Source organism: Oratosquilla oratoria, chromosome 15 (assembly GCF_046742065.1).
Source record: "Oratosquilla oratoria isolate Oo_2021 chromosome 15, ASM4674206v1, whole genome shotgun sequence".
In the NCBI taxonomy this organism is placed as follows: Eukaryota; Metazoa; Arthropoda; class Malacostraca; order Stomatopoda; family Squillidae; genus Oratosquilla; species Oratosquilla oratoria.
This window is the reverse complement of record NC_134791.1, coordinates 380332-398178: the sequence shown is the minus strand read 5'-3', so window position 1 is coordinate 398178 and position 17847 is coordinate 380332. Positions and strand designations below refer to the sequence as shown.

At 44.6% G+C, this 17847-nt stretch overlaps 1 protein-coding gene across 1 annotated transcript in view; it reads left to right on the top strand.

The window, feature by feature from the left end:
- Window positions 1–842: 842 nt before the first annotated feature.
- Window positions 843–17847, top strand: part of Lmpt (four and a half LIM domains protein limpet) — a 264405-nt gene continuing 247400 nt past the window's right edge. Inside the window, exon 1 of the mRNA XM_076198403.1 lies at window positions 843–1951. Within this exon, the coding sequence (XP_076054518.1) occupies window positions 858–1951 (1094 nt within the window). The 5' untranslated portion in view covers window positions 843–857. The remainder of the gene's footprint in view (window positions 1952–17847) is intronic.

The window sequence follows — 17847 nt, the reverse complement described above, 5'->3', positions numbered from 1 at the left end:
ACCCAAACAGCGGCCCAAAAAGCCCAGAGGCTTGCCGCAACTGATAGGGCTTAGCTTACTAGTGGTATTTCACTTAACATTTCGTGGGAATGGGATGGTGAGTTTATGTGTATATATATATATATATATATATATATATATATATATATATATATATATATATATATATATATAATATGTGATTTCCTAAACCCCAATTGTCCATTTATTTATATTTTCTGTTTTACAAAAACGAAGGCATCTTGTTGACTTTGCTTGGAATGTGAACATAAGCGAGTCGCACTCGAGTCGAGGCAATGAGTGGCTACATTGACGTTGAGGCTGATCCTTGCTCCTCCTCCCCCTCTTACTCCTCGTCCTTAGAGTAGGACCTCGAGGCCCTCCTGCCGCCCAGGGATGAGTTTCTGGCTTGAATCTGGAGTGTGGACGTGACCTGGGGCGGCGTGCCCCCAGGGACGCAGTGCCCCTCGGGGGGAGGGGGAGGGGGGGCCCACGTTCCCTTTGGAGGAGAAGGGAATAGCTGTTGATTGTTACAAGACGTGGTACTCGGGAGTTGAGCGTCATGGCGTAGCGTGACGTCATGTGCAGCAGTATGACGTAGCGTGCCGTATCACGCATCAGTATGACCTAGTGTGACGTGATGCCATGTGGGGCAGTATGACCTAGTGTGCCGTCAGTGTGATGTAAATGTACAGCGACATGACGCAATGAATATGACGTCGTGAGGATCGAGATGACGTAGCAGTGCGACGTCGATTGAACTTGATGCGGATCGGGACGATGACGTCAACGTGCATCGATATGACGCAGTGACGTAACGAGGACATGACGTAGCGTGACGTGGTGCGGGCGTCAGTATGAAACCGCTTCGATCCCAGGTCAGCTTCAGTCGTGACCGAAACTTCACCTTCAGGCGCCGGGCAGAGAGCTTCAAGGACAAGCATGACGACGGCGGCGCCGAGAAGGACAGCAGCAGCAGCAGCAAAGGAGGCGGCAAGGACAAGTCTAAGGACAAGTCTAAGGACAAGTCCAAGGACAAAGCCAAAGAGAAGGACAAAACCAAAGAGAAGGACAAAGCCAAAGAGAAGGACAAGGACAAAGATAAAGCCAAAGAGAAGGACAAGCATAAGGACAAGGGGGCTAAGGAGAAGGAGAAGGACAACAAGAAGGGCGGCGATGGGGGGAACCAGCTGACATCAGCCTTGGCCTCGTCCCTGGCGGCAACGCTCTCCCCGTTCTCGACCTTCGTCTCTGCGCGCTCTCCGAGGGGGAGCCGCCGACCCTCTCCGTCCCCTACGGCGTCTCGCAGGTCGAGTCCGCCCTCGCCGAGGTCCCCCCCTCTCTCCCCGGATCTGCAGACCCCGCCGGCGGCCTTGTCGAGGTCTCCTCCTCTGTCCCCGGACCTCCAGTCTCCGGCGGGGGCCCTGTCGCTCTGCAGGACCAGCTCCTGCAACTTCCCGAGCCCCAGGAACCACCCCTTGGCCAACGCCTTCCCTTCGGCGCCTTCGTCGTCGTCCTCCTCGACCTCCTTGGGCCACAGCCGCGCGCACTCCTTCACCCTCCCGAGCGGGCCCTCCAAGTTCAGCTCCGCGTCCTCGGGCGTGTCCTCGAGTGCCTCGTGGCCCAGCAGCCCGGGCACTTCGAGTCCGAGTCCCAGCCCCTCCGCCTCCAGCTTGTCCCTGAGTCCCAGCTCCAGCCGCTCTCTGAGCTCGTCCTCGGTGAGTGCCGAGGACTCGCAGCTGTTGAGCAAGACCCCGGGGGGCGGCACGGGCACTAAGCCCAAGATCAAAGTCTCCAAGAGCGACAGTGACGCCGGCAAGGAGGTCGGGTACTCGGAGGACCCGAAGAAGGCCAAGAAGGCCCAGGAGGCGGCCGAGCGCGTGCAGCCCTACCGGTTCGTGGAGGAGGCGTGGGAGCTTCGCCACGCCACGGACACGGTCGCCAAGCACAGGTAAGCGGAGAAAGGGCGCCGCGGCAGGTTTACTAAGGGCGCTGTGGTTGACTCTGTACTTGTTGTTCTTGTGTTTTTTTTTGTGTGTTTTTGTTTTGGGGGGGCGGGGGTAAGGGTCTGGGACCCTCGTTCAGGCCAAGAGTTATTTTCAAAGTGTATAAGATCGCCTGCCGTCAGTGCGAAGCCTGTCTTAAGCTTTTGGACGGGCGGTCCCGCTTGTTGTGAACCGGGCTGTACTCCGAGGCCCGTCCCAACGGAGCGGGCGGGTTAAATCACGTGCTCAAGACCCCCCCCCCCCACGTCACGCACCGTGGCACCGCAAACCGCGTCACGGTGATGACGGCACAAGAGGCGAAAGCGTGGACGACCGGCCTTAGCTACCCCGGCGTGACATCATACTAACAAGGACCCGGATCCCGGGGTCGTTTGGGCAGCTCGTTAGAGGCGAGGGCCACCAGGGGACCGCTTCGGCCCTCGGCCACGTGTTGACGTCACCTTGCTCCGCCTCTTCTTTGTGCTGCAGCTGCTGCTCGAGTACTCATTAGTGTACAGCGCTCTCTTGTTATATATATATATATATATATATATATATATATATATATATACATATATATACACATATATATATTTATATATATATATTTACTCATATATATATACATATATATATACACATATATATAATTATATGTAATTATATATATATAAATATATATTTACTCATATATACATATATATATATATATGCAATAAAAACACTAGGAGCGTGTGTTCACAAATGCGTAAATAACCACTAGGAAAAGTAAACTAACGAAGCAGAGCGCTTTCGTGTAATTACATCTTTGTATCTGCACTGAAGATGTAATTACACGAAAGCGCTCTGCTTCGTTAGTTTACTTTTCCTAGTGGTTATTTACGCATATATATATATATATATATATATATATATATATATATATATTTACACATATATACATACATGGGCGTGGGTGTCACACTCCGTAGGTTACATCTTACAACCTTCCAAAATACTAAGGACGGTATCATTATCCTGGCTTCTCGTTTTACGCGAATTTAAACGGCAATACTGCATAGGAAGGTGAACAAGTTCTTGGAGCCAAGTAAACCTTCTTTTCCTCCCCCAGTGGTCGTACTTCTTCGCCTTGAAATGTCCTTTTCCCTTTTATGCTCCTTTTTCGTTTTCCTCCTACAGCGGACGTTTTGTCTTCCTCGCCCCGAAGGCGGCTGATCTGACCCACGTGTTCCTAGTCCTTTCTTTTCCTCGGCTACTCCTTCCTCTTGTAACTATCTTCTCTACTAAATACTACTACTTCTACTAATAGTAATATACGGTTTATTGGGTATAGCAGCATTACTGCTGAAAATATACAGCCTACAGAATTATAAAATTATACGTGTGTGTCTGTGTGGCTGACTTCATCCCCCTTTCATGTTCACCCCCCCCCTCTTCTACAGAGACTCTTCTACAATCTTCGCTTCATCTTTGTTTAGTCTTCTCTCTATTCGTCCCCTTTACAATTCCCTCTTCGTGTGTCCCATTTCCCTCTCCGCGCACGTGTTGTTAACATCCGTGGCGACATCACCTATCCTTTCCTCACATCCTAATCACCACGTCAGTCAGAACGAGTTTGTCTCTTTCCCTCGGCTTCACTATTTCCTCTTTCTCCACAGCAGTTTCTCACGGGATTATCTGCTCAACCATCTTACTGACTACTTGGTGCATTTATTATTATTATTATTATTATTATTATTATTATTATTATTATTTTACATATAACAATCCTACCACTTGAACATTTTTGCACCACTGTTGCTGTAAGCTCACCTCACTGAACAGACAACAAATCGACTCACAGGTTTACATCTTCAGGAGAACAACGCCCTTTGGTTCGATCTGACGTCAGGCGATTTTATTAATTTTCGGGGGATGGGGGGCGGTCTCAGTCGAGACCCCATTTCGCCACGGGTCCACCCACCAACTGAATGGCATCGCCGGACGTGGCAACACTACGTTAGCTTGTCTGAACTTCGTATATCACGATAACCGAACGGGAATCACAGTAACGCTGCCGTCGCAGCGCGGTGCCAGCGGGCGCCATGCTTGGTGCCAGAGTGCCAGACTATTTATGGCAGTGGCACGGGTATTTATAGACTTATTTATGTCCTATTTATATACCGCAATGTGCATAGCGAAAGTCTGTATACCTTCAACAACACCAGTGTATACGGAGCCCCATATATATATATATATATATATATATATATATATATATATATATATATATATATTATACACACACACATATATATACATACACTCACATATACATAGTGTTCTAAGGTATTCATGATTTTCTTGTTCTTTATAGTATGCTCTGTGAAAACAGCGGTATTGCGACATTGATTAAGAAAATGAAGGGGATATTTGAACTTTCTCCAATATAACGGATAATACTTAATTCACCATCAAAAAATTCCGAATCTGAAATCATGTAAGCTCTCAAGTACATGGAAATAACAAATATTTTGACGTTGATATGATTATAATCACATCAGTGTCAAAATATTTGTTATTTCCATGTACAGTACTTGAGAGCTTACATGATTTCGGATCCAGAATTTTTTGATGATGAAATAAGTACTATCCGTTATATTGGAGAAAGTTAAAATCTAATAATTATGAGAGTAATAGTGAATATCATATTGATTGGTGTAGGGCAACAATCGTAACAAAGTTAAGGAGTTTACCTGAGAGAGACGTGATCGAATCGTGTTTAATCTGAGGCACTTTTGATAGAAATGTAAAGTTGAGCCCTGGACATCTGGGGATGTGATCAATTGTTAACCGATCTGGGGATGAAAAGGTTTCCGCCCTATTAAACCATAATTATGTAGTCAGGTCGAAGCGGGGGAGGTCAGGTCATACCCCTCCTCCCCATCTTCTGTACAGTCTCCTCTTTCCCCTGCTGTTCCTTTATTTCTGTGTTCCTTCCCTACTTTTGTATTTAAACACCCTAGTATATGTCTTACTTTGTCTGAAGATGTAATATACGAAAGTGCTCACTGTCTGCAAGTTTCTCTTCTCTTGTGGTGATATTTTGCATTATTCGTTTCACGATGATGTGAAAGCCTGCAAATATATACAAGTATATATATATATATATATATATACATATATATATATATATATATTGCTGTTTCTATGCGTCCGGAAACCAGTAACACAAGAAAACTGCCTAGCGACACCTGCTTCTGGTTAGGTGAATTATTCCTAAAGTTTAATGGATTAAGTCTGTAGATGTGTGTGTACGTATATATATATATATATATATATATATATATATATATATATATATATATATATTATATATATATTATATATATATATAAATATATATATATATATATATATATATATATATATATATAAAAATAATGTGTTCACATTGTATATAGTGGGGCGATTCCATTGTGAATAGATATAACCTGACGGCAGCTAGAATGTGTATGAAATGAAACCTGTTTTACGTGGGGAGCGAGATGTGGTGACTGACTTACAATAACGTTAACAAAATGGGCACCCAGCAACCATATGTAAGTTAAAATTCGACGCGATTCCATCAAGTTTCTTTTGTGAATAAAACGTGACGACAGAAGATACTTAGCGTTCAGTTAAACGCTGACCCTGTAAAGAGTTATTAGGTGTTAGCTCAGTTAATACGGAATTAACTATACTCCATTTCAATAAGAAATTACACTCGATTTCTGCCGTGCAGTTCGGTACAGTTGATAGTCCTGCAGACTCACGCTCCACACAGGCACCGGCGACACGAAAAATTCCTCACCTCCTTCAGAAAATATAATATTTCTTCACTTTTTTTCATAAGGTAGGGAATTTTGGTTTCAGTCATTACAAAGAGCAGTGGGTAAGAAACGAAGTGATTACGTGGAGTTGAAATAAAGGAAAAGAAATGATCCTTTTATACTTATCATTACTCATAACCGATGGTTACAGCAATTATGATAACAAATGTAGGATAAAACGTGTACTCCTACACAAACAACTCCTGAACACGATGGTGCAGATTTCACATAGAAAGCCATAAATAATGACAATTAAAGAATTTTACAAATGTTTTGCGTCATGATGCTCGTGGGGCAAGGGGCAGGAGGAGGGAGGAATAGTAGGTGGTAACTCCTTCCCCCCCTCCTCCTCCTCCTCCTCCTCCTCCTCCTCCTCCTCCTCCTCCTCCTCTACCTCCACTTCCTCCACCTTCCAACCTTTTCATAATTTAATTTAGTATGAGAAAGTATTAGGTTTCCATCATTCTTACCCGAAACTATTTTCATGTAATATGAAATCATCAGTAATCTGTGGAGACGGTAGGTAGATTATTTGAGTACTCATAAAGGTAAGATAGAGATAAATGGTAATTAAACGAATACTTTCTTATATTCATTAAATTAATAATAAGTTGGAAGGAGGAGGAAGAGGAGGGAAGGAATCGGCAACCATTCCTCTCTCCCTGGCCACACGAGCGTCATGACGCAAAATATGTGTAAAAATCCTTAATTTTCATTATTCATGGTTTTCTATGTGAAAGCTGAATGCACCATCGTCTTCAGTTGTTTATGTAGAACACATGTTTTATTCTACACCAACCATAATTGCTGTAACCATCTGTTATAAGTAAAGATGTGTATAAACCGATAATTTATCTCTGAATTCAACTCCACATAATTACCTAGTTTCTCACCCAGTCGACTTTTGAACATTTTGTTATAGTTGTAGAATGCTCTTTGTAATGATTGAAGCCAAATTTCCCTACCTTAAAAACAAAATGGGGAAATGTAATATTATCTGAAGGAGGTGAGGAATTTGTGTGTCGCTGGTGCCTGCGTGGAGCATGAGTCTGCAGGACTACCAACTGTACCGAACTGCACGGCAGAAATCGAGTGTAATTTCTTATTGGAATGGAGTATAGGTTGTAGTATATAGGATGACACTCTAGAGTCAGTTAATGTCAGATTTTTTATTTTTCATTTTTCACTGCAGGACTGTCTGCCTGACCCTAGGGGTGACGGTATAGCCTATGTGCCTTGCCATGGGCACCGTTGGCGGTATTGCAACAGAAGTAAAATATAATACGAATATCTCTCTCTCGGGTGAATCTGAAATAGTCACGGGAAATATGTCGAATGTATTACAAGGTTTCCTCGTGCCGAGTCAGATTTGGCACCACGTCATATGATGTACAGAAGTAAAAAAGAAAGAAAAAAGAAAAAATACATGTATGTACATTATATATATATATATATATATATATATACATGTATATATATATATATATATATATATATATAATATATGTTGAGACATTCTGACAGGTTGACGTAAACGGAGTAGGAAACACAAGAGTCTTAGTCTTGAGTTTATTCCTGACTAGTTTCGCAGATACACTTTGAAAAAGCATACCTGCGAAACTAGTCAGGAATAAACTCAATAATTAAGACTCTTGTGTTTCCTACTCCGCTTACATCATATATATATATATATATATATATATATATATATATATATATATATAAATATAAAAAGAACTTTTTTGGTATTGTTGATATTGTATTACTTGGTCTCCGTACTTAAAGAAAATGGAGACAAATTGTAGAATAATGTATCAGTCACATTTCTAAACTGACGAGGTGTGTGACCCAGTTCGCGTTTTTAGTAGACTGTAATGGGGTAGCCTGTTGTGACCTCCCTTGATGCCGATTTAACCCCATTGTCCTCTGATTGGATCACGTCCAAGGAGCGGGCGTGTCCGTGTCAGGAGGGCGTGGCCACGGCTGTGAATTCACGGGGGCATAGTGGATAATGGTCTTACTGACGGAGAGAGCCTACTTTTTTAAGTTCTTCAAGTTCTTTAGTTATTTCATTTTGTGGCGATGAACAGCAATAACATCTGTGTGACAGAGTTACTACATGGGGCGGTGGTCAGGAGTGGAGGTCAGGTCGAGTCCTGTCTGGTAGCAACCGATTTCGTAGTAAGGGGAGAGCATGTTCAATTCCCTGCTTCAGGAAAATCTCCATAAGGAGGCGCCGTCTTTGCCTCCTCTGAAAGAGAAGTTCGTATTGTTAAACAGAATAATTTTTATTATTATTATCATCATCATCATCATCATCGTCGTCGTCGTCGTCGTCGTCGTCATTATTATCACTATACATGGCCGTAACAACGCTTTTGGAAGGGCGCACTTTCGCTATCGTTTTGTATTCGTCGATAATGTGATTCACCTCAGTTACCCCTCCCCCTTCTAGATAGTGTTAGGTGATCAACGAGACGAGGCTTCTCTAGTTGGCTTTTGCATCTCTCCAAAAATCATTCACTTGTCTCGTTCGGAGACGCAAGGATGGGAGATTTCTCCTGTACGAAGGTGAATTGGGGAATCGTCGGGGATCCACACCATGGCACACTTTGTGTTTTATTCTGGCAAACTATTTCTTCATCTTCGCCCCCTTCCTCATTTTCCTCTTCTCTTCTTCGTCTTATTCATGCTCTTCCTATTCCTGTTCTTCCTTTCTGTCTTCTTCGTGTTCCTCTTTGCCCTCTTCCTCATCTCTCCAGACCGCAGTGGTCGGCTAGCAAGAACAAGGTGATAGCGGGGGTTTGGGGGGGGGGGAGAAAAGGGAGGAAGGAGAAGCAGCCCCCGCTTCCCCCCAATCGACGGCGGATTCCTATTTACTACTCCCGCGGGGATCGCCGCTCCCCTTGCAGGTCCCACGGGACCGGACGCCGGTTGTGTGTCCGGCTGGCATGGCTTTCCGGCGCCGTCTGGACCAGATTAGGAGGTGTAGTTGGTCCGCCTGACCATAGATGGCGTATGTGTGGGTGTGGTTGCCTTCAAGTAGCGTTTGTTTTGTTGTGGGTGCCCACAGATGGCGTTTTTTTGTGTGTGGTTGACTACAAATAACGTTCATGTAGTTGATTTTGCGTAAAGATGGCGTTGGTGATTCTTGATCTTTGTTTTGTTTATTGATCCTGGAGATCCGTGGGTTCTTTTGAGCTGAATAAAATCGTCTGGCGATATAGCCAGGATCAAATGATTATGCTTGCCCTGTTTGGCCTGAATAGAGTTGAATAGATGTGTTTGCTGTTGTGATAGGAAGGGAGGAGATGTCATCAACTGAATAGAACCAACAGACAATGGAGACTTTTTTTTAAGACAATAGAGGCAATGTTTTTGTTAAGGTGCTATCGTAGCTAAGTGGGAAAAGGTGGCACCCTGAGCCTTAAAGGGGTATTTGAGTTCCTTAACTAGCTGCACAGATGCCCTTTGTATATAGCTTGTGCAGGCGCCCTCTGCAGACAGCGTGTGCAGGCGTTCTGTTGTGTATTATAGCATATCGGGTGTATAAACGTTCTTTGTAGACTCTTTGTAGACTCTTTGTCGACTTCCTCTTTAGGCCCTGTATGTGTATATTCAACATATGTGGACATGCTATGGAGATGTTGTGTACAAAAACCATGTTCATATGTTGTGTACAAGTTTAGTATACATACGCTATGTGCATAGGCTTGCATATACGCTGTGTACATACATACACCTTCTGTACACACTGCATATGCCTTGTACATATACTGTACTCAGACGCTGTATCCATACATGGTGTCTATTGTAGACATACACTGTATACATACGCTGTGTACATACACTACATACATACGCTGTGTACATACACTGCATACATACGTCTTGTACATATGATGTGCCCATACACTGTGCCTATTTATTGTTGACATACAGTGTATACATACGCTGTGTACATACATCTTGTGTACATATGATGTCTACATATGTTTTGTACTTAACATTGTACATGCACCTTGTGTACATACAGTGTGTATGTGCTTATATATATATATATATATATATATATAATATATGTGTACATATGATGTCAACATGTTTTGTACTTAACACTGTACATGCACCCTGTGTACATACGCCTTGTGTACATTTGATGTCTACACATGTTTTGCACTTAACACTGTATGCACTCAGTGTACATATCGCTTTACTTAAATGCCTCCTCTTCCTCTCCTCTTTATCTCCTTCGTCTTCCCCACCCTCTTCCCCTTCCCTTCCTCTGCCCTTCCCATCCTCTTACCCATCTTCTTTCCTTCCCTTTTCCTCTTCACTTCCCTTCCCCTTCCCTTCCCCATTCTTTCCCTTTCGCCGGCCACCAATTTCCTAGACCTTCCTCTCCACCTCCCTTCCCTTCCGCTTCTCTTTCGTACCCCCTGGCCCCTCTTCCCCCCTACACCCTATTCCCCCCTACACCCTATTCCCCCCTAACCCCTCTTATCGCCCCTCCCTGGGCCGTGGCTGCACAAAAGGGTCACGTTAATGAGGATTGACACCCTAAGTTGGAAAACATTATCTCCCCTTTGCGCTCTGAATATATATATATATATATATATATATATATATATATATATATATATATATATAATATATATATATATATGACGTGTTTTTGTTCTATATTTAGTTTGTGTACATACATGTGTATTTGATTTAGTATATAGGAAATAAGCAACGCTCGTAGGGTCCTGTCTCAGACTCTCCAATTATATTCGTACCTGGCTGCAGAATCACATATGGTTCCAACTTATTCTCCAATTATCATTCTTGTGTGTGTGTGTGTGTGTTCGTGCGCGAGCTAGCACGGAAGTATAAACATACATGCATATGGGTTTTGTATATATGACCGATTATATAAATAACTTTGTGTGTATGAATGAACTCGAGTCGAGAGTGGCAACGTGGGTGGATGGATGGGTATGCATGCCCACACGGTGTGTGTGTGTGTGTGTGTGTGTGTGTGTGTGTGTGTGTGTGTGTGTGTGTGTACGTGTTTCGGAGTCTTTTCGGGAGGCCTGGCCTCTTCCCTTGGGCGATCCAAGAGCCTTCGTGTCCGATTTCACAGTCGCCCTTACGAACCCGAAAATCGTCGTCAAGATGTGGATCCGTCTTCATCTCCTTTTTCATTTCCTTTTCCTTCCTCTATAATTTGTACTCCTTCTCCCCCTGCTCTTCCTCCTCGTCAGTCTGTCCAGAAACCTCCGCCCTAAAAGCCAATCCAATTTACATTTGCTTGTCATGTAACTATTCTACATCATTGTAAGCAAACATGAGTCTTAAATCCCCCCCAGACGGAAACCTAGTATAGCCCCTTTCCTGTATGCAGTAAGACAATACAAGCGCAGCCCGTCGGAACAGAGGTATTCGTATCCGACATCGGATATCGGGGATGTGTTGGGTACAATAGGACCGACCCACGGATGTGCGGCTCTGTTTCTATCCACTGTTGGGGGAAGGGGGGAAGGGCCTGCTGGGGGGATTATGTCCTCGCACGGACAAACGTTCCGACGCATCTGGGGAGTCTAGTTATGCTAGGACGCCAACTGGGGCTGGGGGGGGGGAAGAGGTCCGTGACCCCATCGTGTCCGGGACGTTCTCCCCCCATCCCCCAGTACATGGTTCTTCAGTATCTTCTTTATAATGTGGTATTGGAGAGTATGGGTCATGGAGCTGTGGAAGACAGTACTACTTGCTGCATTGTTGGATTGTCGGAGAATGAGACGCTTCCTTTACGGGGTCCGCCTGTGAGCAAGGGGTGGTGGACAATACACGAATATATATATATATTATATATATATATATATATATATATATATATATATATATATATATATATAATGGTGGTGATAATGATGATAATGGAAAATATAAGAAAAACAAATAAACAAAAAATATTCGAAAGGTCAGTTTGAACTCTTCCTACAGATTTGTAAATTCATGTTTATTTATTGATTGATGTATTGACTTGTATTTATTTTTTAATTTTCGTTTTTTTCATTTACCTATTTACATTTTTTATTTAATAAAATTTGTTTTATTTATTTCTTATTTTTTGTTATTTAAGCTTGTATATTTATATTTTATCACTTATTCATTGTATTAATTTTTCCTTTATTTTTATTTTGCTTCATTTTGCATTCATTCATTCATTTATTGATCTTTATAGTTTTATTTTGTACCGGCGCTGACCTTCTATTCTTGGGGTGGGGGTTGGTGGGGGGGCATTTTCCTCGTATCCCAGTTTGCGGTGTGATGTCTCTGAGGCGATTCTTTATGGAGTTCGAAATTAGCCTCGCGCGGGGTCCCACAAAAAGGGATCCTCCGCTGACAGCGTGATTTGTAACCGGACCAAATGCCCGGGGCCACATTTAACCCTTTGACTGCCGCAGGGGGCCGGGGTAACCCCCTCACTCCCGCCCCGCCCCTCAGCTGAAGCAAATCTCCCGGCGGCAGATATCCGTGGTTAGGAGGCTGGTTTGGGAGTATTTTTAACTCCTTTGGTTAACCAAGTTCCCAGTACCCGCACCACCTGATTCAGGTGAATAAAATCGCCTGGCGGCAGGAAGGAGGGTTGCGTCCCCTCGCGCCCGAATAGAATCGTCCGGAGCTCGGTGGGGGAGGGGGAAGGACTCCACGGCACGCAAGGGGTCGAGCCCGTTCCTTGCGGATCTGAATAAAATCGCCTGACGGCAGCCAGAACAAAGTGACCCATTCGGGGTTTGTTAACTGAAGTTTAACCTCTCGTCGTTAACCAGCGCTTCTATCCCTACGGACGCTCAGACCCTCGGCAGGAGTGTTTGCCCTTCAGCTGAATGGAGTCCTTTGGCTTCAGCCAGAATAGAAATGCGTCTCCGCCCGCCGTGCCCCACTGTTTAGCTTACTCTGGTTGTCGCCAAGTGGTTGTATTGCTCCGCCGCGCCGTCGGTCGGAAGCCAGACGAAGTCGCGCGACGACGAGTCGGAATGGACGATCGATCGATTCACAGGACGTCGTCGCTTCGGGGGCCAAAGGGATTAAGTTAAGCTGGTCGTCGTAACCCCGTTAGGTTAGGCGTTAGGTCTTAGTTTACAGGGCGTACTGGCGTAGGGTTGCCCTACAAAGTAGATACTATAGTTGGCCTTTAACCGGAATAAAATAAGTGAAGTACGACGTGGTACTCAAGGGGGTCACGTGACCATATACACTCAAGTGAGTGTTCAAGATGGCTGTTGGACGTGGAAAGAGATTTGTTTTATGTATTTTCAATATTATTATTAATTTGTTTAGTTGTTCATTTTTATTTTCACTCGTGGATTATGGAAGGGATACTACGGAGGTAAATAGTCATACACGCATGCACACAATATATATATATATATATATATGTGTGTGTGTATATATATATTATATATATATATATATATATGTATATATAATGTATATATATATATATATATATAATGTATATATTTTATGTATATGTATACATATATATATATATACACGTATATATATATATATATAATGTATATATATGTATGTATATATGTGTATATATATGTATATATATATATATATGTATATAAAAATATATATATATATATATATGTATATGTATGTATGTATGTATAAGTATGTATGTATGTATAATACATCAGAGATGGATCCAGCATTTCCCAAGATGCACAAGTGTAACCCAGCTCACATGACCTGGCACCAGAGTATCAAGGAAGACGAGGAGGGAGGAGGGGGTGGAGGGATGTGCCGTGGCAACAAGAAAGGGGGACGGGTGGTCGAGTGTGACCGTCGAGGTTATCAAGGTTGACTTAGCAGTCGAGGGCGAAGGGGAGGTCGGGCGACATTGAGTGATGGGCGCCGAAGAGGTGAGTTGGCACTTCGAGCCACCCCACCGAGGTCGAGGTGGTGCCAGTCGCGACGTGCGCTCTCTCTCTCCCTCTCTCTCTCTCTCTCTCTCTCTCTCTCTCTCTCTCTCTCTCTCTCTCTCTCTCTCTCTCTCTCTCTCTCTCTCTCTCTCTCTCTCTCTCTCTCTCTCTCTCTCTCTCTCTCTCTCTCTCTCTCTCTCTCTCTCTCTCTCTCTCTCTCTCTCTCTCTCTCTCTCTCTCTCTCTCTCTCTGAGTAGGTAAGAGGGCCATCGAGAGAGTGCCAAAGGGAGGGAGGTCCTCTCAGCCGAATAAGAAAAAAATCCCTCCGCTTTAACCAGAATGAAATGATCAAAGATGAGGCTGGGTTGACTTGACAAGGGCCTACGTCTATCACTGCGCGCACACACACACACACACACACACACACACACACACACACACACACACACACACACACACACACACACCACACACACACACACACACACGAATAAGTAGATAAATTAGTGGATATAAAGTATCTTCGTATAGTACTGTGTCTGCACACAAGAACAAGTAAATGGATAGATATGTAAAGGAAGACCACGGTATTAATACGTTACCGTTTCAAAATAGATAAATGAAAGTGGTTAATAAGTAGGTAGATAAAGTTGGAATGATAGTAAATGAGTAGATATAGAAGACAGTCGTACTATATCTGCTGACAGATATAAGCGATTAAGTAAAAAACAAAAAAAGCGTAAATAGATAAATTAGGAAAGGGTGTTACCGTTGTGCCACTTAAAGCAATCAGTCAACCCATCAGCAGATGATAAACAAAAAAATAAGCAAAACAAGGATTTGCGCAGTGCTACGTCATCTACCCACGGCCAATCAACCAAACAATCAAGCCATCAGTAGATAAAGGAAATGTTCGTCGTAAACACGGCGACCAAAGTACCTAATTGCAGCCCAGCAGGGCTCTGGGAGGGTTTCTGTTGGGTCGTAGCTTTGGATGGATTGGTCCCCGACAGTGGACGACCACGACGACGGCGACGACGATGGGTCCGAGGAGGACCAACAAGGAACGACGACCCGTGGAAGGGGACCCTCTCTTGAGGGAGGGAGGGGGGCGGAAGCAGCGGGAGGAAAAGTGAGGAGGTAGTGAAAGAAAGTGTGAGAGAGGGGGAGAGAAGGGGAGGGGAAGGAGAGAAAGTGTGAGAGAGGGGGAGAGAAGGGGAGGGGAGGGGAGGAAGGGAGAGAGACAAAGGGAAGGCGAGAAAGAAAGCAAGAGAGTGCAGAAGAAAGAAAAAAGTGAGAAGGAAGGGAGTTGGTGGGGGAAGGAACAAAGAAGATAAAAAGAGGGAGAAAGTAAATGTAGGGGTGGGGAGAGCAAAGTGTGTGTGTGTAAGAGATAGGAGATAGTGACTGAGGGAGGGGGAGAAAATAAGGAAGGAGGGGGGGCAGAGAAACACATACACGCCACGAAGGGCAGGTCTTGGAAGGGAGATCATGTCCGTAAGGTGGGGGGGGGGACTGGGAGGGGGAAGGGAGGGAGGGGGGCGTTAATAGGGGCAGAAACGGGGTCACTGGCAGGGAGATGGTCGTGGGGGTCGGAAGAGCCCGAAGGGTGGGAGAGGGCGGGAGGGAGGAGGAGGAGAGGCGCGGATCGTGGAGAGGGAACGGGGGGGTGGGGGGCTGTTGGTACAGGGGAACGAGACAGGGGAGCATAAAAGGGTGAGTCAACGAAGAATGATAAGACGGAATTGGGGGGACGGTTTGACCCCCACCCCCCATTAGCTCTGATTAGGGGTGGTGTACTTCCTACACCCCCGCAGCTGAATGAAATCGCCCCGCGCCAGGCAGAATAAAATGAGTAAATTGCGTCTTTGTAGCCAAAGGATAGAAGCTCTGGAAATCGGTGGAGACGAGGAGGAGGGGAAGATCGAGAAGAAGCCGAGGAAGGGAATGGAGCACCTGGCGAAGAGAGGGAGAGAAGGGAAAGGGGAGAGAGAAAAGGTAATTGGAAAGAAATAAAAGACATCTCTCTCTCTCTCTCTCTCTCTCTCTTTCACACACACACACACACACAAAAAAACAAAAACAAAAAAAAACTCCTTATCCACCATAGTTCGTGTGCTTGCTTGCAGTTTTTTTTCTCTCTCTTCTTTTCTTTTCTTCCATCCCCGGGCGAGGCTCGAACTCGGATCGTCGCACTGGCAGAGCCTCCTGGCTGGTACAGTGGGTAGCGCGCTGGCCTCATCACAGGGTCGGCAGATCGAGCCTTGCCCCGGGCCCGCGAGATTAATCTGTCTATTGGGGAGGTAACGGCCGTGGGTCTGGGCACACCGGGGGGGGGGGGGTTGACGCTCGAGGTCCCGCCGGCCGTGGTGGCTGTTCGAACCCTCGCCGTGGCGCCCACAGTTTAGGGAAGGGGAAGGGCTTCATCCACTCTTGAGTAGTAATGGGGCCCCCGACCGCTGACTGCTCGCCTCAGGACCTGGGGTGACATCGCTCTCTCTCTCTCTCTCTCTCTCTCTGTGTGTGTGTGTGTGTGTGTGTGTGTGCGCGCGCGCACATCAGCTTCCTCCTGCAAGAGTGGCCTAGCGTGAAGGACACCATCTCTCTCTCTCTCTCTCTCTCTCTCTCTATATATATATATATATATATATACATATATATCGTTCACGTTAGGTTATGAACTGTTCCTTACCATCAACGGCAAGGCTGAGGTCCGAGCGGGTACCACCACCGGCCCCGTAAACCACGGAGGGGGGGGGGGGTGAAATAATGCATAGGCGGTAGGGCGTGGTGCCACTACACCAACAATTCGGTGTGTGTATGTGTGTGTGTGTGTGTGTGTGTGCGCGTGCGTGCGTGTCTCCACTGCGTGTGTGCCTTCGCACGCGCTTGTGTGTATCCACTTTTCAAAGCAAATTGCACAATAATCGATCCTGACCATTGACTACTTGAACCCTTTGTGCTTGTGTACACGTGTGTGTGTGTGTGGGTGCGTGTGTAGAGTCTAGACGCAGCTTTGCCACGCCTACTGTTCGCAAGACGGGCTGAAGGGGGCAACCCCCACAAGGTCGAACTCCCGTGGGAGGCGGCGACGGCGGCGGGATCTGCGAGTACTCAGGGACAAGGTGGCAAGGGGGGGGTAGTGAGCCCAGTGCACGCAGTGGAAAGTTGTGCAAGCATTGTTAAACGTCTATTGCTTGATGAGAGATCAAATATGGCTGTGTGTGTATGTACGCACGTGTTCTAGAAAGGTTCATTTTAAGATCAACAACCAGATTGAAAATATGTTGTCTTCATATTTTCTTCGTATTTATGTTCAACTCGCTTTTATTTATTATATGGATAATTATAGAATTATTTGTATATTTTCATGTGCTACCGGTATTTTTCCACTTGTATATTTATTTTCTTGTTAATTCTTGTTACTGTGTTTTTATGTATCTTATTTTTTAAAATTTATAAGATTTAAATTATTTGTTCATTTGCATATATCATTTAAGAATTGAGGACCACAAGAACAATAAACAGTAAGAATTTTTTATGTATTATTTTTTTTTAATGGTGAACTGAAGGATATGCATCAACCTTGAAATAATGACCAAATTTAATTGACAGATTTCATAAAATGACCAAAAAGTACTCTTACTGTACTTGTCAGGAAAGTAGTTTTGTGTGTGTGTGTGTGTATGCGTGTACACGTGTGGTTTATTTATTATCATATTTGATTATTTAGTTTATGTATTTTTGTGTGTTTTCTACTCGAATGGGCATAGAGTAGATCAGTCTACCATTGGCTAGATACAATATATACAAGTCCGTGTGTGTGTGTATCTAATTGTAGTTTACAGGGCTCATGGGGTCCCGTCTCCTTGGCTCCATTCATCAAACTTTGCCTTAAATTTGTTTACGATTTTGGCTTGGGTTATATTTTCATCCAATTAGTTCCAAAAAGCTACTCGTGTGTGCGTGTGTGTTTGTGTGTGCGTGCATGTACGTTTGCGTGTAGTGTAGCAAAGGGTTGTACAGGCGTGTACAGCCTGCCTGTTGCGTCACAGAGGCTTGGCGCTGGTCCAGCTGCTGTGGTTG